The 22,478-nt window shown below is 64.1% G+C and overlaps 1 protein-coding gene across 1 annotated transcript; it reads right to left on the bottom strand.

Annotated features, from left to right (window-relative positions):
* Positions 1-234: 234 nt before the first annotated feature.
* On the bottom strand, positions 235-22,415 carry TTC38 (tetratricopeptide repeat domain 38). The gene is made up of 15 exons (XM_054582504.1): positions 22,338-22,415; positions 21,552-21,629; positions 18,690-18,771; positions 17,416-17,587; positions 15,887-16,060; positions 13,566-13,641; positions 11,038-11,157; positions 8,355-8,414; positions 7,404-7,442; positions 6,403-6,484; positions 4,492-4,657; positions 3,785-3,944; positions 3,515-3,588; positions 1,482-1,587; positions 235-1,446 (listed from the first exon to the last, which is right to left on the bottom strand). The coding sequence occupies exons 1-14, from the start codon at positions 22,368-22,370 to the stop codon at positions 1,494-1,496; spliced, it is 1,410 nt and encodes a 469-aa protein (XP_054438479.1). The 5' UTR covers positions 22,371-22,415; the 3' UTR covers positions 235-1,446; positions 1,482-1,493.
* Between the last annotated feature and the right edge of the window lie 63 nt (positions 22,416-22,478).

Raw genomic sequence — 22,478 nt, 5'->3', positions numbered from 1 at the left:
CCCCATAAGGATCAGTCCCTCGTTTCCGGGGAGAGGTGGCACCTCTCTCAAAATCCTAATGTAATTGCCCATTTTCTTAACTCCATGCCCCAACCCACTGTACCCCATGTTCAGGGAGAAGCCTGCCCCCCACAGGACCCAGCCCAGGCCTGGCCGATGGGAGATGCTCAAAGCATCTGCCTTTGGCAATAGCAATAGCTTTGGTTCAAAGCAATAGCCAGTCAAAGAAACCGATTAACTATTTTATTTTTTACTGATTTGAGAGAGAAACATTGATCTGTCGTTCCACTTATATATGCTGTCATTGGTTGATTCTTGCACGTGCCCTGCTTGGGGACTGAACCTCGGCCCATCGGGATGACACTCTAACCAGCTCAGACACTCAGCCAGGGTGCCACGTTATTTTAATCCCAGGAATCAGCCCGATCCATGTGGAGGCCTCCCCTGCCCCGGGGAGCCCTGCCTACCTTCGGTCCGCGCCTGCGCAGCCTGAGGAGCATTCCCGGCTGGGACTCCCGGCTTTGCGCAGCCCAGCGGAGCCCGCACGTTAAACCAAAACCTGCGGCCCACTGAGGAGGCATGTGCGGCTAGGTTCAGGGCTGGAGCAGGAGCAAGAACTGGCTCCGGTCTCGTTGAAGCCACATGTCACAGCGCTTTGGTCTCTGCCACATTAAGGCAGCACAGGCTCAACCCCCACACCCCAAGAAAGCCCGCCTGCTCAGCGCCCAGTGCTAGTCTGACCGCACTCACAGCCGACAACGGAGGCTATGTATTGAGACCCCTTCCTGACATGCAGTTTAGAATAAAGAGAAAACAAGCCCCAGTCAGTGTCACCAAAGGCCCCTGGGGAGCGCGCAGGCTTCTCTCCAGAGGCAGCGGGGGGAGGGGGTGCACCCGCAGGCCGTGCTGCCAGAGGAGGGGCGCGGGGGTGCAGCAGCTGGGCCGTGGCCACAGCTGAGACGAGGTCCCCTCTCCCAGGGAGGACGGGGCCTGCGGCAGGTCTCAGCGGAACCCCCACTAGCTGGGCCCTGGGCGGGGCACGGCCCCGTGTGTCCCCTCGCCCCCAGGTGGACATCAGAGCCTGTCTGGGACAGGAGACAAAGAGGATGAGGGTTCTTCCCAGCCCCTGCCCCAGGGGCGGTGGAGGCCCCCCGCCAAGCCCAGCCGCCCGCCCCACCCCAGCTTCCAGCCCTTCAACCACCAGGGGGTGCGAGAGTCCCCGGGGAAGACCGTGCCCAAGGCCAGCAGTAGTAGCCGCTCCCACGCCAGGCCTGACCACGGAAAACTGCCCCTTGGCCCGTAGCAAGAGTGAGAGGATGACTCTGAATCATGTGCACGTGGATTTGCGTCCCCTTTCCCGGGTTGCTGCCTGTCTTGGGGCTTTCCTGTTTAAGCCGCAGGTCACCCCCAGCAGGCCTGTCTCCCGAGCCGAGGGAGCCGGCGGGGCGGCGGGTCTGACGGCGGGCCGGCTCGGGAGGGGGGGCACGGGCCCCTCACTGCAGGAGGTGGACGGCGGCCGCCTTGCGGATGAGCCGCGCAGTCAGGGGCGAGTTGGGCTTGAAGGCGTCCCGCTCCATCAGAAGGCTCCTGCGGAATCAGACAAGGGCTGTGCTGGAGCCTCCTGGGAGGGCGAGGGGGCCGAGGGTTCCCTCAGCCCAGAGGCAGGACACAGCAGCTCGGGCTGGGGCTGAGGTGGCCAGAGAGGGAGACGCTCCCTTTCGCAGGTGGCTGGAGAGGGGCCAGCCCCACGGCAGAGGGGACAGGCTGGGCAGAGGCCAGAGGCAGGAGGCCCTGCCTTAAGGGGGGCCCAGAGAGTGGGCGGGGCAAGTGCGAGGGTGGGAAAAAGGGGGTGCCCAGAGCCCGGCGTCCTCCCACGGGTACCAGAGGGCAACGGGGACATCAATGCTTGGAGAGCATTTCCCATTGTCCCCGTGACGCCCCCTGAAGCTCCAACTCCAGGGTGAGTGTGTCACAGTGGCCTCGGCTGCTTGGGAGCTTGGGGACGAGAGGGTGTCGGGGTGGGGGAGCCGTGTCTGAGACCGTTCTGGGCCAAGTGAGTGGCAGGTGAGAAGGTGAGAGAAAACTCCCAGGTTTACAGAAAGCGCTGGCACTGCCAACGGCGAAGAGCCCAAACCACCGAGGACGGTGGTGATTCTACGGGTGACAGTGGGGTTCAGGGGCTGGGCCGGGGTGGGGACACCGGGGCGGGGGTGGATGCTGAGCTGAGCTGGTGGCCCCACAGGTGGGTGTCCTTGGAGGGGGCGCCCTTGTCACTCGGACCGCAGCAGCTCCCGCCGCCGCTGCGGCTCCCAGCTGAAGCCCTCGCCCTCCTCTCTGTCCCACTGGCCCCACCTTCCCGCCCAGTTGCCACCGGAGACACCCACCCTCACCCACGCCAGGGCCTGGAGCCGCTAGAGAAATACATGTGGCTTGTGCACGTGGCCCCGGAGGACTGAGGGGCACGGGCAGGTGTCCGAGACGCTTCGGGGTTCCCCCGGCCCCCGTGCGTCCCACAGTTTCCCCGGTGCCGCGAGTACATGCCCCGCTCGGGCCGGACCCGCTGTCGGCTGCTTTGCGCCTGTGCTTACCCCCTGGCGCTTTGCCCCGACCCCAAGGCCCAGCCAAGGGCCTCCTGGGCCCCAGGGGGCCATCCCAGGCTATCTCCCTGCAGCCCTTCCACCCCGCTCCTTCCCCTTTCCCTTGGTGTTCCCGCAGGGCCCCGGGGCCCCCGCAGGGCGGGGCTCGCGTTCACCCAGGAGCACACGGCCGGGGCAAGAGGCGGCTAAGCGCTCAGTGGCCACGTGCAGGCCGCTCGCCCCCTGCCCGTCCTCCAGTCCTGCCTCCAGCCACCGCCTGAACCAGCCCACCCGGCCGCGTTCGACCCCGGCTTTCAGGCCTCCCTCGCCGTCCCTCCTGTGGCGTGTACTTCCTCCCCCGCTCCCTGCCCGCTCAGCACCCCCATCACCGCCTCTCAGAGCCGCGCGCCTGCCCGCGTGCCAGTCTCAAGTGTGCCCGCGCGATTGGCGGCCTGGCCGCTCCCATGTCAGAGGTGAGCTCGGGCGGCCAGGGCCGGGGCTGCCTGCCCAGCGCCCCTCCCGGCCCTCAGCGCAGCTGGGCGCGAGGATGGGCGCAGGGGCCCGAGGGGTTGGTGGGCGGCAGCCAGGAAAAAGGAGAGCCGGGGTCCCAGGCAGGGGGTAGGGGGGCATAGCACGGCAAAGGCCCGGGGGCCTCAGCGAGCAGGACGTGAGTGCGTCGCTGAGCTCAGCGTGGCTAGAGCCGGGAGAGGCAGGGGAGGGCGGGGGCCTGCGGTGGCTGGTTCCCATCGGTCGCCTTGAGCGTGGTAACGAGGGGGGGCCTAGCACCCCTGTAGCCTTGTGTCTTCATGACTGCAGGCCGAGGGAGGTGGGGGCTGCTGTGCGTGCGGAAAGCCCACAGGGAGACCCCCAAGTGAGGCAGGGACCTCCGACCCGAAAGCCTTCCCGAGCCCAGCCCGGGGGCGCGAGCGGGGACTCACCGGGCCACGTTCCTGTGGGCGCCCGAGGTGCACTGCAAGGCCGCGTGGATCAGCAGCTGGTTGAAGACGTCTCTCTGGGAGGTCACCTGGGCAGGTTAGGCTCCCGCGATGTGGGACGAAGACAGGGCCGCCCCCCCCCCGCCCCCCGCTGCAGGCTGTCCGTCCTTGGGGACAAACTGGCTGCAGGTGTGAGGATTAGGACACCTGCAGCTATGGACACAATACCTCGGGGAGCCCAGGGGCGCTGGACGGGCGAGGCTGCGGGCTCACCTGGGCGTTGCTGCCTCCGATCTGGACGATGCGGTAGCGGATGGGCAGGAGCAGCTCCACCACGCGCTCGGGGCGCCCACTCTCCGCCTCCACCAGGGCCTGGCACAGGGGCAGCCCCACATCGCGGGCCAGGAGGTGCTGGCAGTTCTCCCCGGGGGACCTACCAGCCCGAGAAGGGGCCTCAGGGCCTGCGCCAGCCACACACACCCGTCCCCCTGCTCAGCCGGTGTCCCTGGCACTGCCTGACGCGCGGGAGGGGCTTTGACCGGGTGAGCCTATGGAGCGGACGCCACCCAGAGGGAGGGAGGGAACAGGGCTCCAAACTCAGTCCTGCAGGGCTGAGCCCCGGTTTCCCGGCGGCTGGGCCTTGGGCCCATTCCCCAGCGCCGGGCCTCGGTCTGGCCGCCTGCAGGGCAATGCAGGCGAAGGCCGGGCGCTGAGCCTGGCCCCCACGCCGGGAGTGAGTGGCTGTGGCTCCCACGGGCCTGCTGCTGTGGGTCATGGCACCGGCGAGGCGGGGGGAGGCGCGGAGGCAGCAGCCTGCTCTGAGCCCCTCTTACAAGCAAGAACTAAGCCCTCGGGGAGTCTTGGGCTCCTCAGGCCTTCCCTGTGGGCAGATGACAGCTCCTCCACACTGTGCTCACCCATGGGCCCCTTCCCCAACCTCCCCAGCTGCAGAGGCTCCAGAACCCGGGCCCCCAGCCTACTCGCTGGTGTCCTGCAGGGTGCTCAGCAGCTCCTGGGTGGTCTGGGTGTCCCGAGCACCCAGCGATGCCATCAGAAAGTGTGCGTCGTTGAACAGCAGGACGTGGTCACGGCTGTGCTTCTGGGTCACAGTCAGGACAGCCTGCCACCGCTCACCCACGGGCACCCCTGAGGGCAAGGGGAGGACACCCACAGGCACGGTGTGAGGCTCCCGGGTACGTCCTGCACCCAGGGCCTCCCGCACCCACGCAGCCTGGAGCCCCTTCTGACCCTGGTCCGGGGGCGGAGGGCGGCCGGTGCTGAGGCCCCAGAGCCCAGCTTGTGTTAATTTTGACTATGGAAGCAATAGATGCGTAAGGTAAAAAACTAATTTCAAAAACTCCGGGAGGGCCCTGGCCACTGCAGCTCAGTGGATGGAGCACCAGCCTTGGACCAAAAGGTCACTGGTTTGGCCCCCAGTCGGGGCACAGGCCTGGGTGGCGGGCCAGGTCCCAGGCTGGGGGCGTACAAGCGGCAACCGGGGGGGTGCTTCTCCCACATGTTGATGCTCCTCTCCCTCTCTTTCTCCCCCGTTTCCTGTCTCTCTAAAATAAATAAATATATATATATATATTTTTTTAAGTGAAAGGAAAAAAAAAAAAACCTGTTGGAGAATATTAGGTAGTCTCTGGCTCTTTTAACAAATCCCAAAACCGCTTTTTAAATTCTTCCCGTGTCGACTGCCAGCACGGTCCCTGACCCATAGCAGGTGCTCAGTAAAACCTCCTGAACAAACGGCCTCCTTCCACCCGTGTGTCTGCATCCCTCCGCTCTCGACAGCCCCTGCTCTGGCCCCCCGCCAGCACCGCCTTCCGCCTCCCGCCCTCCTGACTCCCAGGAGCTGCCAGACTCCCCGAACGCTCCCGCGGGCACCTCCATAGCTCGAGGTGCCGCCCATGACCTCCACCTCTCAGCCGGCCGACACCAGGTATGACCCCGGTCTCCGTTCTGCTCGGGGAGGCAGCCAGTGGCCTTGTCTCCCCCCCGCCTGCCCCGCTACAGGCCCGGGGCTCCGAGCATCTTTCTGAGAGGCACCGGGAGCATGCCCATCCCGGCTGTAGCAGGCCCCTGCAAGAGCTAGAGGAAAGCCGCCTCCTCACGCTGCCCTTCCTGCGGGCTCCGGCTCCCGCCACCTCCCAGCCTCCTCTGCTCCATCTGGCCACACCGTCCCTACCCTCCGGTCACCATCCCCACGGCAGGCTGCTGGCTTGTGTCCCGAGAGCTTTGGATAGGCTGCTCTCTGCATGTAACATCCTTTCCCATCTCTGTCTGGCAATGCCCTGCGTACCCTCCCACGGTTCACACTTTGCCTCCATCGGGAAGCCTTCCAGGGGGCCCTCGTTGGCGGCCTGCCCTGCCCTGGTCTCACGCCCACCTTGTCCTGCCGGCCCAGGCACTAGAGCAGGTGCAGATTTGGCTCCGCTGGGCCTGGGGGTGAGAGTAGGACCACCCGGCACCCCAGCAGTTGGCTGGGAGCCCCCGTCTCCCCCAGAGCTGGGGCCAGCCTTGTCCAGGCTACCTGCGGAGCACGGGGCGACTACGTTGAGAAACTGCTCTGAAATCCCAGGGAGTTGAGAAACACCCACCTCCCTTGTTCTAGGAAAGGAGGCGGCACCCAGGGACAGGCGGCCAGGTGCCACCCAGAGCCCGAGGCCTGCACACGGGGGCAGCGGGAACTGGAGCGAAGGGCAGCGGCGGCCTGGTCCCACGGATCCGGCGGGGCGGGGAGGCAGCCGCAGCCCGGGCGCCCGCAGCCGGTGTGGGGCGTGCGCGGGACTGGAGGGCCTCACGCAGGAGCTCCTACACAGCCCTGTACCCTCATCACCTGGGGCGGGGCGGGGAGGGGACCAATGGGAAAGCAGAGATCTGGCCACCTTCCATCTGCAGCCGGTACAGCAGGGAGCAGCTGTCCACCACGTCCAGCATGGCGCCGCTGGCCTGCAAGCTGGGGAGGATCTGCAACACAAGGCGGGCGGGGCCTCAGCAAGCCCGGTCACCACCTGCCATCGCCCCCTCACCCCAGCCGAGGCTCCGTGCACTCCAGGTGCAGGCCTGAAGGCAGCGTGCACCTGGCGGCACCTGCGGGCCCAGCTTCGGTGCCTCCTGCCCCTGCCCCGGACCACGCGGCCGCCACAGACGCGTCTCTCCCACCCACGGCCCTAGGCAGCTGGGCTCTGCCTCCTGGCCCACGGCTCTCGTCACTCATCTGTTCTAACCATGAAAGCCTGACAACTCGAAAGGATGACTTCAAGAAAATGTTACTGAGTGCTCCCCTCGGGGGTTTAGACGCCGCCTCATGGCACTTTCTGAGCCCGGCCTCCACCCTTGAGCCAGTAGTGGGTGCCTGGGAGCTGCGAGCGAGGCTTTTTTCTCTGGAGAGCACGCCCAGGGGCTGGGGGAGGAGCAGGGGGGGCTAGTGCTTGGTGGGCACAGAGCTTGGTCGGGAAGAGGCGGTGGGGTGGGGTCAGGTGCACGCCGATGCGCGTGGACTCAATGCCACCGAACTGGACGCCTAAAAATGGCTAAAATGGCAGGTTTTGTGTTCTGCATATCATCCTGCAATAAAAAAATTCCTACGGGAAGATGGACGGTCTCCAGGAAATGACGGGGCAAGAGTCTGGGATTTCAGGGACGACCAACTGAGACGTGCAACTCTGCCAACACCCACGGGGGGGCGCACGGCCAAGAGACCGTCTTCAGGCCGCTCAGGCTCCAGCACCCGGCCTGGCGGCAGCTCACCCCTGGGTCCCGCACGGACGCGTGTCCCGGCTCCACCTACTGTTTCTGGCTGGGACAGCAGGGATGGGCTCAACAGTCTAGAGGCTGAAAGCCACACTGCTGCAAAAAACCGAGCCGGGGGCAAGCGTGGACTTACGTGGTCATCATAAATGGTCAGCGCGGCCTCGTACTCGCCCTGGAAAAGAGGAGTCCGGGGTTACTGGCAGGAGCGGGCGGGAGGTGGCGCCGAGAAACGAACCCCCGCACGCGTGTCACCGAGGGGCGGGCACCGCGCTGTTCTTCCGGCGAAGCGCTCAGCCCGTGGCCGCAGCTCCTCTCTGCATTCCTTTTCTCTATTTTCCTTACTGTGCGTGCGGCGGAGGTCGCTGCTACTGGCTCGACCCTGGGCCACTGCGTTCTCCCTGTCACCACAGGGCCCCCACCTCCCAGGCACTTCTCTCTGGACACTGAAGGGGCTTCTCAGGCTCCTCTATGATGAACGGCACTGCCAGAAGCACCCAGACACTGGGACCCGGGGCGGGCTCACTGGGGACCTGTGCGTCCCTGCACCTTGCTCCCTGGGGGCAAGGCGCTCGGAGTGCCTGGTGGCTCCTGCAGGGATAGTCTGTGGGCCGGGGCTCAACAGTTTACTCGGCTGCAGGGAGGCCCTTGGTCCGCGTGTCTCCTCAGACTGCACCCACATGCGTGACCCCCAACTCCAGACAGGGAAACGTGCCTGACGCGGTTTAAGCCTGAAAAGCTACTGGAGCCCTGACCGGTGTGGCTCTGTGGGCTGGGTGTCCTCCCACAAAGTGAGGGGTCGCCGGTTCGATGCCTGCTCAGGCCACACGCGTGGCTTGCGGGGCGCGTACGAGAGGCAACCGATCGGCATTTCTCTCACACATCCACGTCTCTCTCCCTCTCCCCCCGCAAAAATAAAATCTTTTTTTAAAAAGCTATTTGAAAACATAACGGCTGTCTTGCATCAGGGCCCCTTTTAAATGTGCAAACCCAAAACAGGACCCCACGGGACAGGAAGGACAACGAAGGGGGAATAGCCCTTCTGTCCCCAGACACCGTGGTAGGCAAAGAGGGCCAGCCGCCTTACCTCTTCAATCAGATACAAAGCCCAGTGCCAATAGTTGTGACAGGCGAGCATGTCGGAGCCCTGGGGAAAGAACGAGAGTTGGAGACACACCTGGCAGGCTCTAGGAAAAAAGGAACGGGCGGTGTTTTCCGCAGAACCCCGCACTCGAAGGTGCCTCCCACGTCGCCTCCTGGGCCCCCACACCGCCGCCTGCAGCGCTGAGGGACAGCGAGCACACGCCGGAGCTCGCTGAGGAAGTAGGGGCCGCGGGCCGGCGCCTCATGGGCCCCGGAGCTGGAGAGCCCCAGACCCAGGGCCCACGCAGAGGGTACGGGGCAGCTCAGGCCTCGTCTGCCTCCGGCGTGGTGTGGAGAGAATGAGAAAGAAACCCTCCCCCCAGCTGCAGAGGTCCACTGTGCGTCCGGTGAGCGCCGGGCACCCCAGCAAAGCCGGCGGGAGCCGACGCCCGCAGCGGCGGGCTGCAGGGAGCGTCGCTGTTGCTGGCTCATCCGGGGCCCTTCCTTCTGCGAGGCCCCTCCTGTGCCTGGACGTCACCTCCTGCTTCCTGGAGAGGGGGACTGTCAGCGCCGCCGCCCTGGCCAGCGTCCGCTGGGAGCCGGTGCTTGAGGACGCCAAAGGGTCCGGTTCCCCTGTCCCTCACCAGCCACCGTCGGCCATGGTGTCTTTGCCGAAGCTGGTCCTTGGCTGGGACGCCGTCCCTCTCCCTAATCCTTCACCTGGCAAACCCTTACATGGTCCTTCCTTACTCAGCTCAAAGGCTGCCTCCTCCGGGAAGCCTCCCCAGACCACTTCCCTCGCAGGTGCCACCGGGTTGGATGCCTCCTCTGAGTTTCCACCTCCCCCCTCGCAGGCTATGGCCCATGTGCTGCTGGGACGCTGCTCACTCCACCTGACCAGGTCTCCTGGGGACAGAGAAGTCTGGGCTGGACTTTCGGCAGGGAGCTCAGGCTGGGGCCCAGCCTGGGGCGGTGACTGGAGCCTGCACTGAGCTCCACGCCCGCAGCCGCACACCTGGCGCAGGTGCAGGAGGGGGAGGAAAGGGGAACCCAGGCCACGTGTCCACCCTGAGCGGCCCTGCCGGGCCAGCGGCTGACGGAGACCAGCCGGCGAGGAGAGCCCGCGGCAAGATGCCCCAGCCAGAGGGGCTACCTCATTTCTTTGTGTTTGGAAACAACGCCAAAGGCAACTTGTTTGGGGCCAAGGGCCTCCAAGTTGTCACGATCATGGGTGTTCAGATGAGGACCCCGAGGCGCAGGGGGCACACTCTTGCCCAGAACGCGCGCAGCCAGGCCTCGGGCGCCCGGCCCGGTAACGTCAGAGCCTGGGAGGGATGTGAGCGGGACGAGCTGGAGGGCCCTGGCCAGGCCCGCCCGCCCCCCCAGAGAAGCCCGGACAGGCTGCTGGCCTCCGCCGGGCGCGGCCCCACGCTGCGCCCCCCACCCCCCGCGGGCTCCCGCGGGACTAGCCCCACCTGCTTGGGGAGCCCGAGGCAGGCCCCCCAGGCTCTCCTGCCCCCACAGCTTGGCGACCCTGAGGAAAACCTCAGTGGGGGCTGCATGGGCTCACAGCCCTCGAACACCCCCTGCACCCGCCTGCTTGCTGTGCCGGCCCCACAGCCGGCGGGAGACAGGAGCCCGCCTTCCCCTCCGTTACGGGGGCTCCTCGCGTGGCAGTGGGGTCACGTCCCAATAGACCATCATCTGCCGAAAGCGCCCTGAGTCAAAAATGCGTTCATTTCCCGCCCCTAACGTACGAGCGCCCCCTGATGGGCGCGGGCCCTTACGTTAGCCTGCAGTCGAGCCCACTCGCCTATCACAAGCCCATCGTACAATCAAGTGTTGAGCGTCTCACGTGACTTATCGTGCGTATCTCTTTCACACCAGCACATAGTCAAAAGGTCCCGAGTCTAATCGTTCTCCGCCAGGGACCGCCTGCACTTCTCACTGGCCGGTCCCGGGCCAGGGGCCTGAGGGACGACGGTGACCGCGCCCGGTTCCTGGTCTCTCCTCCTCTGTTCGCTCAGTCACCGAGCACCTGCAGCCTCGGTGGCGGCCCGACTGAGATTCGCTGCCTCGGCAGGGGGTCCCCTGGGAACCCCACACGGCAAGGAGAAGGGCAAGGCAGCGGACCACCCCCGCGCAGGGGCAGGCTGTGTGCCAGACGCAAGCCCGGGCGGGGCAGCGGCTGCACGGAGAGGAGGGAGGGCCACCACGCCGGGGACGCCAGGAGCGGGGGCTGTGCGGTCCCAGCGTCCCTGCCCCACAAGCTCCCCGACCCTGGCGCGCCAGCACCCTGGCGACCCCGGCGGCCCCGGCGGCCCCGGCGGCCCCGAGCGCTCCCTGTGCCCACACCCAGCACTGCGCCGAGCCCGCCGGCACAGGGGCAGCTCACGGCCCCGCGGTCCCGCCGCGCCAGCTGCTCGCTCCCCTGGGGATTCTCTTATCCGCTCCTCTCACACCCGCTGCCCCAGGCTGAGACCAGCTCCGGGATCGCCTGTGTGACCCTGGCCCGGGGCGGGAGGCATGCGGCCCCCAGGGGACACTGCGGCTCGACAGAAACACCTCCCAAGACATGAGTTCCCCGCCACAAAGCTGCCCCCTAACACCTGTCCCCAACGCCTTGGCCCAGCTGGGGGGAGGTGGTGACAGGTCCCCCGGCAGATGACCCAGCGCCCGGACCGTACCTTCCAGTGGGTCTCTGAGCGCTGCATGAAGTCTAACCCGTCCTTCACCTCTGCTCTCATCTCGTGGATGTGGGCGACGGTGTGCACCGACCACGCGTCCGCCGGGTTCAGGGACAGAGCCTGGGGGGCGGGGGGACAGGAAAGCGTCCAGAGAACGGGGTCAGTCGGGCGGCCGGAGGTTGGGGCGGGCACGCGTGGGGCATGGGCTCGGCCTCGAAGACCAGCCCCCCTGACCACCTGCAGGATGTTGCCAAAGAGGGCGCCGCTGCCCGTCCCGCCGAGGAGGCCGCGTGACCCACCCGAGACCACACCGCTGGGTCTGCCCGCGGCCTCCGGGGCACAGCCGAGTCGCCCGCTTTCCTCGGGGACACCGTGTGCGCCAACGCGGCGCACACTCCCAAGGGCCCCAGGGGATCCCCGCAGCCCCTCCCACCAGCACACACGGGGTGACCACGTGTGGAACCTTCTGGGCTGTCCTGATGTTATCGCTATTAGTAAAAGTAGCCGCTCGCATGGCCCGCAAGCTTGACAGTGGCCAGGCAGGCAGGCAGGACGTGAGGTTGCGACTTTAGCCACACAGAGGCACTGTCCTTTACTCGCGTGCTCGCTCACGCTGACGGAGCACCTGCTAAGTGCCGGCCGTGGAGCACTGGGCGGAAGCTCCCGGGGACCCCGCACAGGCCCGGGTGCCCTACACAAGCCCAGGTCCCCGGCACCAGGTCTCGCTGCCCCCGGCCCACTGCCTCAGAGCCCACGCCTTTCCCAGAGGCAGCGGCGGGGGGCCTGGCGCCTGCTGCAGGGACCGCTGCGACTGGTCGCCCCCGGCGAGCCGTGCCCAGTCCACACGGGGCGTGGTGAGAAAGAACGCGTCTGTGGGGACGAAGGCGCCCCGGGGCATGGCCCGGAAGGACCGGGATGCTTGGGGGGATGGCGGGGCACGGCTGCACAGGGCTCACACACCGCGGAGGCCCAGGGCGGCGGCTCCCACGCCCGCCCCATTGAGGCCAGTGCCCCCTCCCCTCCCCCGCCCCACTCACTGCCTCCCCAACCCAGTCCAAACGCCCTTCCGCCGCCTCCGGACTTTGTGCCCAGGGCCCGCCCCCCCCAACCCCCACCTAGGGTCTCAGCCCATCCCGCGCCCCGCGCTGTCCTGCCTTCCGCTGGCCACCTTGCGCCCTTCCTGGCCCCGGGGCCTGGCTCAAACACTGGCTCACGGATCACCTCCCAGAGGCCTCTCCTGACCCCCCGCGACCTCCGCTCTCCTGGAGCCCTGGTGGTCCCTGTCACAGTCTGGCCGCGCCCAGTGTTTGCCTGTGCTGTGCTGGCGTTGGGGTTAGACTGTGGGCGCCTATGGGATGGGGGGCATCAGAAAGCGGGGTTTGAAGGGAAGAGACAAGGGCGCCCCGTTCCTCCACTGCCTGCACCTCTGGCCACCCTGCCAGCCCTCGGGGGCCCAGATGGACACCGCGCCACCGGAAGGCCCAGCTGGGTAGTCCCCGGGGGGCCCTTCTTGGCTGACCCCCCTGGCCATGGAGCCCAGGTGCCCCCGAGCCCTGGCTCAGGCCTAAAGCACAGGACCCAGCGCCCTGCGCCTGAGTCCGGGCTCCGTTTCTGTAACTAGGACGGTCTTCAGGGGGTGCTGGCATCTCCCGGCGAGGGACGCTGGGAACCAGCTGGGCGACACCTCTGGCAGAGCCCTGGCTGGGACACGGGGAAGCCGGGTCTGGTCGGGGGCGGGGCGAGTGCAGCCCTGCCTCGTCCGAGCCCTGTGGCCTGGGCCTCCCCGAGCCCTGTCCCCCAATCAGGGTGGCACAGGGGCTAAGCAGACGGGGGCACAGGAGCAGCAGGAGTGGCGGCCCCTCCCCGGGGGAGGGGGAGGAGGACAGGGGCTCCGTGAGCTGGAGACACGCGGGCAGTGGCCAGCCACAGGGGACAGACACTGGGCGCCGGCTGGCCCCCCTCGGGAGCCTGGAGGAGGGTCTGGGCTATGCTGCTCCTCACTCACGGGGCAGGAATCCGGGGGGGATCGCTGGCCGGACCCCCCCCCGTGCCCCCCCCCGCCGCCAGGCCCCCCAGAAGCAGCCCCGTCTGCCATCATGGCTCAACTCCCTGAAGCCCGGTGACATGAGTGACATGTAGGAACGTGGGGTTCATAGAGGGAGGACCCACGCTTCCATACGCTCCCCACCTGCAAAACTCTGGTTCCAACCGTGGGGCATGGGCTCTGGGGACAGGCAGAGCTGGGGTGCCCGGGGCCGCCCGCCCGTGCCACCCGAGCGAGGGGGCGACCGGGACCTCCCCAGCCAGCCGTCAGCCGCCTTCCTTGCCTGCGGAGGAAACCTGTGCGGCGTGGCGCCACGGACCACGGCAGAAGCTGGTGACGGGGAGGCGGCTCCGTAACCGCGATCCCGCCCTCCCGAGTCTCTGAGGAGACGGGCCGGCCGGGGTCACCCACGGGGGGCGGTTCTCCTGCCCCGGCCCCACCGGCCGCCCCCTGAGGGCCGGCACCCCGGGAAGGGCCCACCCACCTCCTTGGCGAGCTTCTCCGCCTGATCGTAGAAATTGGTTTCCATCAATCCAAAGGAGTATATGCCTTTCACGTAGCTGAAGACAGAACAAAAGCCTTTTTTAAAAAGTGGGCCGGGATCGTTCAACCCTCAACACGACCTGTGTGGGTGGAATGTGTCCCCTAAAATGATACATGTGAACGAACGTGTCCTCACTTGGAACAGGGCGTTTGCAGATGCAATCAAGTTAGGACGAGGGCACACTAGAGCAGGGTGGGCCCTAAAGCTGGTGCCTGGCGTCCTTACAGTGAGAGGCAGGAGACAGGAATTTGGACCCAGAGACAGACACACACACGAAGGATGAGGCAGCCAGCGCGAGGACAGAGCCGGGGGCTGGGGACGGCATGGCCTGCGCTGGGAGCCTCCCCAGGCCCACCACACCCGGACTGCAGACTTGGGGCCTCCGGGCTGTGGGGGAACACGTTTCTGTTGTCTGGAGGCACGCAGTCTGTGGCACTGGGTTACGGCAGCTCCAGGAGACTAACGTGCCAGCGGGGTGCCCACTCTGTGCCAGGCCCCGACAAAGCGCTGTGTGTCCCAGCCCTCGGTGCTTCTGGCTGGTGAGGCACCATGTGACCTTTACCGGCCGCAGGACTGTTCCCAAACCCAAACCCCGCCTCCACAGCGGACCCTCTGCCATGCACGGCCCACCTCCCGAGACGTCAACGTTTCCACTGGGGCTGACCGTGGACTCTTCCCTCCCGTCCGCTTGGTGACGTCCCCCGGGGAGGAACAGCCCAGGGACACCTCCCCGGAAGCCGTGGGGACCGTGGGCTCTCGGTGGCTTCTCTGCTCCGTGGCCCTGTGCACAGCTTCCTCCCAGAGCCCAGCTCCTGGAGGCCAGGATCCCATCGGCCCGACCCGCTCTCGGCCCCGCCCAGCTGAGGGTGGGCTTGAAGCCACGCCGCAGACTAACGGCACACTTCCACTTGTCACCCGTGACCACCGTCACTCGAGCCCCCTACGGCAGTCACATGGGAAGGAGGAGTTCTTTCCTGGGTTCCTGGGATGACATGAAAGCAAGATAGGACCCTGGCCTTGGTATCTGAGACTCAGGTGAAATCTTTATTCCCAAGGACAGAGATAAACTCCAGCGTCTATTTTCCATGGAGGCCACGTTCCAGAGCACTGGCCTCCAGGCGGCGCCTTGAAATATTCAGGGAGGTCTTACTGGGGTCATTTCCCCGCCAACGTTGAAACCCGCCCTGAATGCGTATGACAGGCAACTGCTGATGGTCAGTCGGACGGGTCGCCCTGGCCGGTGCCCAACCGGCTGGTAAGACGCCGTCGAGACGTTGCTGTACAGGCAGCTTTCAGATGGGACTGGCGGTTAAATCCGAAGACTCAGCGAAGCAGGACGCCCGCCCCAGCGGGGTCGGCGTGGGAGACAGGACCACCCTGCCGCGGGGAAGGAACTCTGTCTCCACATGGCGACCGAGAGACCCCGCCTGACTCCCCACACCATGCCTGTCCCCAGATGGCCTGAGCCACCTCCTTAAAATAAACCCCTCTATATATATAGGTGCAGACGCTGATATTTACACGCACGTGTAAACAACATAGCCACACGCATACACGCGGTATCGGCTGTCTCTCTGGAGAGCCCCCGCTACTCAGCTCTTCCACCTGTAATCGGGTGGACCTTCCCAGCAAGCCCATGACTAAGGCGCAGTGGAGGCGACCCCGTGCAGCGGTCGCCGGGGCTGTTCCCAGGTCCTCAGCCCCTCTCCTCCGAGCACACAGCGCCGCTGCCCCTCCTTGCCTCCTGCGGGGGCGCGGCCGGCTCTGGCCACTGACCAGGGAGACGCACGGTATCCCTTTCACTCTGAGCGTTTACAGGCCACTGTGGAATCCCCGCAAAGAGCTCTGTTTCCCGCGTGGTGGCCGGCGTGTCCAGACGGCAGCTGCTGTGTCAGCCAGGGCGCGGGAGGGAGATGGCAGCGTGGACACACGGGCAGAGGGCCTCGGCCGCCCACGGTGGGCACGGAGCGCATAGGAGCAACAAACGCCTGTGGCAATGAGCCTTGGAGAACCGGCTCTACGGTATGTTTGTTCCTGCAGCAAAAACCGCCCCGTGGTGACGGACACGCAGCGGCCCTGCCTCGTTGCCAAGGTGGCAAGAAGATCGAATGAGGAAAATGAAGGTTTTTTGCAGAGAAGAGCTGAGAGGACCACAACCACGGCCTCCCCCCTCAGGCGCAGGCCAGGGCCATGGCTGCGTTTTCAAGGCAGAGGAGGGGGAGGAAGACACAGAAGTGACGTGACTTCCGGCTGGCACATACCTGCTCAGGGGGGTGGCGGGTGTCCAGAAGGGGTAAATCCGAGCCACAGAATCTCGCATCTGCTCCTGGTAGCCCAGGTAGAAATAGGCATCGTGGGAAAACTTGAGAGCCAGCATGTCTGTCGGGTGGTCCAGGAGAATCTGCTCCCACAGTTCGCAGGCCCTGGGGAAGCTCCTGGAAGCCGAGAGGGGTTTCTCAGCGACAGTGAGCACAAGGCCACATGCACAGAGAGAGGGGGAGAGAGAAAGGCGTCGTTTCAGGCCAGCTTCAGTCTGCCCTGAGCCGGTTTTAAATCTATACAGGTGTGCAGCAGGTTTTTGAATGATATTGTTCTCAACGTCCTTTTACTTTAATGTTGAGGAGCTGCTGTAGGGACTTGACTCTTGTTCCTATCAAGTGGCCTGTCGTAAGACCGGTTTCGTTACGTGCTGTTTTGATTAAAGTCGCAGAACGAATCACTGACACTCAGGGAGAACGTAACTGTATATATAAAAGTGTCTGTGTCAGGTCATGCCTCATAAAATTGATAAACCGATGGGAAATCTTATTCTTGAATTCAAATAAAAACAAAACCCGGTTTAACAAGCTTCCAAAGACAGCTTCACCGGAGACCACAGACCAGCAGCAGAAAGTGTCGCGGTCGTGGTCTGACCCAGCCCTGCGCTGGCGCCTGGCGCCCACTCAGCATGGAGACCGGGCGGCCCTCCCTCCACAGTCGTGCGGCCGCCCCGCTCTGCGGGGCACCTCCCTGGCTAAGCAGATCCGGGCGGCCCTGGGCGCGGCTCCGGGGCCAGGGTGCCCACACGCGGCGGGGCGGGGAGACCGGCGGGGACAGCAGAGGCCGCCCACCTGCGAGGCTACGAGTGGATGCTCAAAGCGTGTGTTAGAACAGGGAGCATAAGGGCAAGGGTTTTCTCTTCTATCTTTTATATATTTCTGCAATGTGGTCCTATTATTTTTGTAAGAAAGTAACAACTGATTTATTTAATGAAACAAAGTGTGTATCATGCGCGCCTCTTAGCCCAAATTTTGGAGGGAAAAATCAGGATGCGCATTACACATGGGTAGTATTAATTCCACATCCATGTAAGTGTTTTTAATTTTTTTATTTATGCTTATGCATTAAGAGTATAACTCTAGAAAGCAATACGATACCCGTATGTAAAATAATACCCTGGAATACGATAATCGGTTTTGTTCCTAAATAGAAATAAATAAAATGTTGAATCAAAAAATTAAAATGAAAGATTTTTTTTTCCTGAAAGTTTGGGCCAAAAATGTGGCTGCGCTTTATACACGGGAGAGCATTACACACAGCACACTACAGTGAGTGGCTTTGAATGCCAAACTGGGAATCCCAGGCAGCCACCTCCTGGGTCGGCGGTCCGTGGGGGACCGGGCCACGGGCTGAGTGGGGCTGTCACCCAGATGGGCTTGGGAGGCCAGGTGACCATCACCCCAAGGACTCCCCTCGCGGGGCCCTGGGCAGCCTGTGGTTTCGCCCAGCCTGGCCCAGGGGTGCCCCTCACCCCTTGGCGAAGGCCTCCACCGCGGACACGTGCAGCCGCTCCCGCGGCGTCAGCGGCTGGCTGCTGGCAACCTCCACCATGCTCTTCACAGCCAGGTCCAGCTCTTTGTCCAGCCTCACGGAGCTTCCGGTGCCAATGAGCACGAGGCCAGTAGAGATGGCGTGGCCCATTGCTGGTGAAACGTTGGGGGACAGCTGTGACTCAGAGGGTCCCGCCCAGCCCAAGAGCGAAACAAGCAGCCCACACGCCGAGAGGGGCCTGCCAGGCGGCAGGCAGACCATGCACTGTGCCCCCACCAGCAGCGCAGAGCTCCTCCTGGGCCGCCGGTGCACGCGGCCACCCGAAGACCACCCTGCAGCTCCACAGACATCTGCCCGACGAGGGTGCTCGGCGGGCGCCAGCTCAAGCGGGGAACTGGCAGGACGCCCCACCCTGCGTCCCTCGCCGGGTGATACTGTCACTACAGCCAGCACAGGACCTCCAGGAGACACTCAGAAGCCGCTATCCAGGCACGGGCCCCCAGAACACAGAAGCCATGCTCCCGCCTCGGCCGCTCTCATGCACTGAGGGTTTGGGGGTGGGGGTGGCAGCTGTGCAGGCCCCCAGGTGCCACCTGGATTTCCAGGCCCCACCTCGAGAGAGGCACGGTGTGTCCAAGGACAGTGGGACCACCAGAGCCCACCCCTGGCTCCCTGCTTCCCCTGCAGACTGCGGTCAGCTTCCTTAGTGCCCCGTTCGGCCCCCCCCGCCCCCATGCAGCCTGGCCACAGTGCAGCGGGAAGGGGCGTCCCTGCTGCCCTGCCCTCCCCTCCGCGGTCCTTCTCCCCGGCCCGGGGCCTCACTCCACAGGCGGCCACCTTCCTGGGGTCTCCCCGCGCCTGCCGAGCACGCCGCTTGCCTATGGCGCCAGCCTCTGTTACGAGGTCAGCCCACCCTACGGGGTGCCTCCCTCACGCCCGTCGAGAGGCCGCAGGAGCCGCCTCGTGTGTTCCAGGGGCGGGGCTGCCAGCGGAGGGCACTCTGGGTACCTTCCTTACTCTCCAAACCTCGCTGTTCTCGTCTGAGAAAGGGGAGTGCGGTCTTCTTTGCAGAGCTGACACGCAGTTCGGGGGGAAGTTTGAAAGATGCCCTCTCTAGAGCCTGGCATTTCTATGGGGGCTGCGGTTACACCACCCGCGACCCTGGCTGGCGTCTCCCCTGCCCCGTGCACACGCGAGCCTGCGCTGCCACCCGGGACTGGGACCGGGGCTCCTCAGCGCAGGGGTGTTACTCACCGAAGGTCGGATCTGCTGCCTTCAGCTTCGCCAGGCAGCCCTCGATGCCCCCAAGGGTCTTGTCGTTGGTCCACTTGACGTACTGAAACACAGAAGGTCAGGGCGAGCTCTCCCCAGGGGTCCTTCCCCTGTGTTCATAACGGCATGAATCTAAAGGGTGATATTTTTTCTTTCTACAACGCTAAGTATTTTCTGGACTCTCAGAAGAACCATAACTGGGTTGACCTCAGAGGAAGAGACAGACCCAGGTAACGTGGGGCACATTTTCTCGGGGTGGTGAGGCGGCCCGACCGGGGACCTGCCCCCGTGCCCACTCCGGCCCTGCCGGGGGCCTGGACGTCGGGCACCATGGCAGGAGCAAAGCCCTCCTCCACCTCGCCCGCCCCTTTTAAGAAGGGCTGAGGCAAACGTCCACGTACGGAAAGTCGGGCCAAGCCCTGAAAGCTGAAAGGGTAACACTTACCCTTCAACTCATCCCCATTTGACAGTTTGGTGTATTAGTTTCTAGTCTTTTTTTTTTAAGCCTATTTTTAAAAACCCTAAAACGATAAGAATGCGTTAGGTTTAAGAACGTGCCGTGTCAGAAGCCCAGCCTACATCAACCCGGCATGAGCGTGTGTATGTGAAGGAGCCACGGGGCAGGGGCGCAGACTCCAAGGCCCCATGCTCCGCACAGGATGGCACGGAGACACCGAAACACGGGACAGAGTATGTGGCAGAGTATGCACAAGGCGGGGGGGGGGCTGTCACCGCACGGGAGAACGTGCCGCAGATCAAACTGATGCTCTAGAGCAGCAATTTTCAACCAGTGTGCCACGAGAATTTTTTTTTAAGATTTTGTTTATTTATTTTTAGAGAAGAGAAGGGAGGGAGAAAGAAAGGGAGAGAAACATCATTGTGTGAGAGACACACTGATCAGTTGCTTTTGGCACACCCCCAACTGGGGACCTGGCCTGCAACCCAGGCATGTGCCTGGACCAGGAATCGAACCTGTGACCTTTCAGTTCACAGGCCGGCACTCAATCCGCTGAGCCACACCAGCCAGGGCTGCTGCAAGGATTTTTTAAAACATGCAATACCTGACTATTTAGTCAGGGGCACTGACCTCTTTTCCCTTAGATTGTCAAATAAAAAAATGACAGCAGCCACCCTAGCTGGGTGGCTCAGTTGGTTGGAATGTCATCTCATACACCAAAAGGCTGCGGGTTCGACCCCCAGCTGGGGCATGTATGGGAGGGAACCGATCGGTGTTTCTCTCTCTCTCTCCCCTTTTCTCTCTAAGAATCAACAAACATATCCTCGAGGGAGGATCTAAAAACATGAGAACAGCCAGCAGAGCAGTAGCCGTTTGGCATGAAGGAATCAAAATTATACCTATTTTTTGTTCAGGTCAGCAAAAAATATATATGTCTTTTAAACACAAATACATTTTTTAACGATTTTATTTATTTACTTTTAGAGAGAGGGGAAGGGAGGGAGAGAAACATTCACGTGCAACCGTGCGCCCCCTGCTGGAGACCTGGCCCGCGACCCAGGTCTGTGCCCTGACTGGGAATCAAATCAGCGACCTTTTAGTTGACAGGCCGGCACTCAATCCACTGAGCCACACCAGCCAGGGGGGGAAAAAAAAGTATATATTTTTGGCGTGCCCTAGAACTTTAGTTCTTAGTTTGTATGTGCCATGAGATGGAAAAGGTTGAAACCCGCGGCTCCGCAGAGGCCAGCAGGTGCGGGAGGGCACGGCCAGAGCTCAGAGGCACGGAGTGGGGCTGCGCGGCAAGCCGACCGCGTCTCACCCCTCGCTCCTCGTGCGGCCCTTAGGTTTCCAGGAGCTTCCTTGGTCGTTACGCTGCAAGGATGGAGTCAGTAGGCAGCTGTCTTGCTGATCCTGATAAAGACCAGCTCTAGCTTCCCATCCTGACCCTCCCTAGCTCGCTGCACGAGGCCGCTCTCTGGGCCTCAGGGTCCCTGCTTGCCACACAAGGTAGCTGGAATTAACCTCTGGGACCCTCCTGGTTCTAAAACTTCAGGCTTCTTCATGGGTGTTAGAAATGACCAGAAAGGTCCTGGAACAGCCCTGGGGGAGGGCAGTGGGCTCACAGAGTAGCCCCAGGACAGGGTCCCCTGCCCTAAATGGAGGAGCCCCACATCTAGCCCTCGGAGGACCACATCCCGCTGGCCCCCATGTGGGGCTCAGCACCCCCGCAGACCCGCCCCAGCACAGAGAGCGCTGCTGACCGCCCACCACAAGGAGGACCCCTCAGCCATGCCAGGCGCTGGCAGGGACGTCTCTAAAGTGTCCCCCCTCCTTCCTGTTCTGGGGTGCAGAGGACATAGATTCCACGGCAGTCGATCGCTAAAGTCACCGTGCAATTTAAAAAGCACCCACCGCTCTCGAAGGCATTGCTGTGGGGCTCTGCGCCACCTGAGCATCCCAGGTCCCGTGCTGGGACGCGGCCAGGCAGCGTGGCCAGGGAGCCCTGCCCTGCGCAGGCTCCCAGGAGATCTGGGTAGGACTGGGTCGATGGGCTTCTCTGTTTATAAAATCAGGAGTGCTGATGCAGCTGGGAAGCTCTGGGGGCGTGAGGCCGGTGCCTGCTCACGGCCACCGGTCCCAGCTTTCCCTGGAGAGGACCGCAGCGGGCGCGCCAGCCAGGGGCGGATGTTAAGCGAGCGGTTGGATGGGAGGGCGAAGCCTCCCAGCACACAGTGGGAGCACCGTTCACGTCGTGGCCTGAGTGAACAGAGCGGTGAGATGCGCCCCAAAGTTTAATAATGAAAGGTTGATGAAAAGCATTCACCAACTTCAGAGACCTCGCAGTGCGCCCTCAGGAAGGGGCGGCTTCCCTCCGAGGGCATTACCTGGGTCAGGGTGGCGTCAAACAGCTTGCAGGCCTCGTTGCTCGGGGTGGAGAGCGGGAGCCCAGCATCCTTCCACGCCTGCGCACGGCAAGAGGGACTGTCAGGGCCTTGTAGCACGTAGTCCTCCCAACGTGAACGCCACGGCCCCAACCCCGAGCCTTAGAGCGCCGACGCCCAGCATCACGAGATTTCTGTAAGGCCCGGCCTCCTGGTGGGGCGGCATAGACTCCCACATATCACAGGCAGGCGGGTGCAGAGCAGAGAGCGCGCCCCACCCCACCCCCGCCCGACCCTGGCAGCTTCTTCTGTCTGCGGGGGGGGGGGGGCAGGACAGGGGCCTGGCACCCTCCGGTGCAAGGCGGAGGGGCAGCTCCCCACCTGGCCAGCCGGGGGCGCACTGACTGTTCATCTCGGTAACAGTGCCTCTCTGCTTCCCACTTGATCGGACTAGTCCCACCCTCGAGTCTGTCAGTGGGAACGTCTGGAGATCCTCAGAGCTGTGCACTGAAACTGCCACCCTCGATGTCCTGCCAGGGACGCTGTCCTGCCGGGGACACAGACCGGCGGCTCCCCTTAGCGGGCACAAGTCCTCTACTCCCCGTTAGCACCTGGGCACCGCTGGTTCCCCCGAACTCCACCTTTCGGGGCTGCAAAATAGGCCGGGCGTCGCGCCCTGGCGTCCCGAAGGAGACCCGCACTAACACCCGGCGTCCCTGCTGTGCCGCGCCGGGGTTGAGGGGTTAATGCTTGCTGGGGAGGTCCCCGGGTCTCGCCGCCCCGCCGTACCTGGCAGTCTCGCAGCGCTGCTGGGTCGACCATGGTGCGCGCCCTGGGTGTACGTCTGGTTCCGTGCGCTGCCTCGGCCTTCCTGGTGGGCGGGGTTTGGAGCGCCGGGGCGGGGCGGGGTTCCCGCGGGCTCACTGGTCG

The sequence above is a fragment of the Pteronotus mesoamericanus genome, unplaced genomic scaffold, assembly GCF_021234165.1.
Source record: "Pteronotus mesoamericanus isolate MK-2021 breed Mesoamerican mustached bat unplaced genomic scaffold, CSHL_Meso_final contig_702, whole genome shotgun sequence".
Taxonomy (NCBI): Eukaryota; Metazoa; Chordata; class Mammalia; order Chiroptera; family Mormoopidae; genus Pteronotus; species Pteronotus mesoamericanus.
This window is presented reverse-complemented; position numbering and strand designations above follow the sequence as displayed.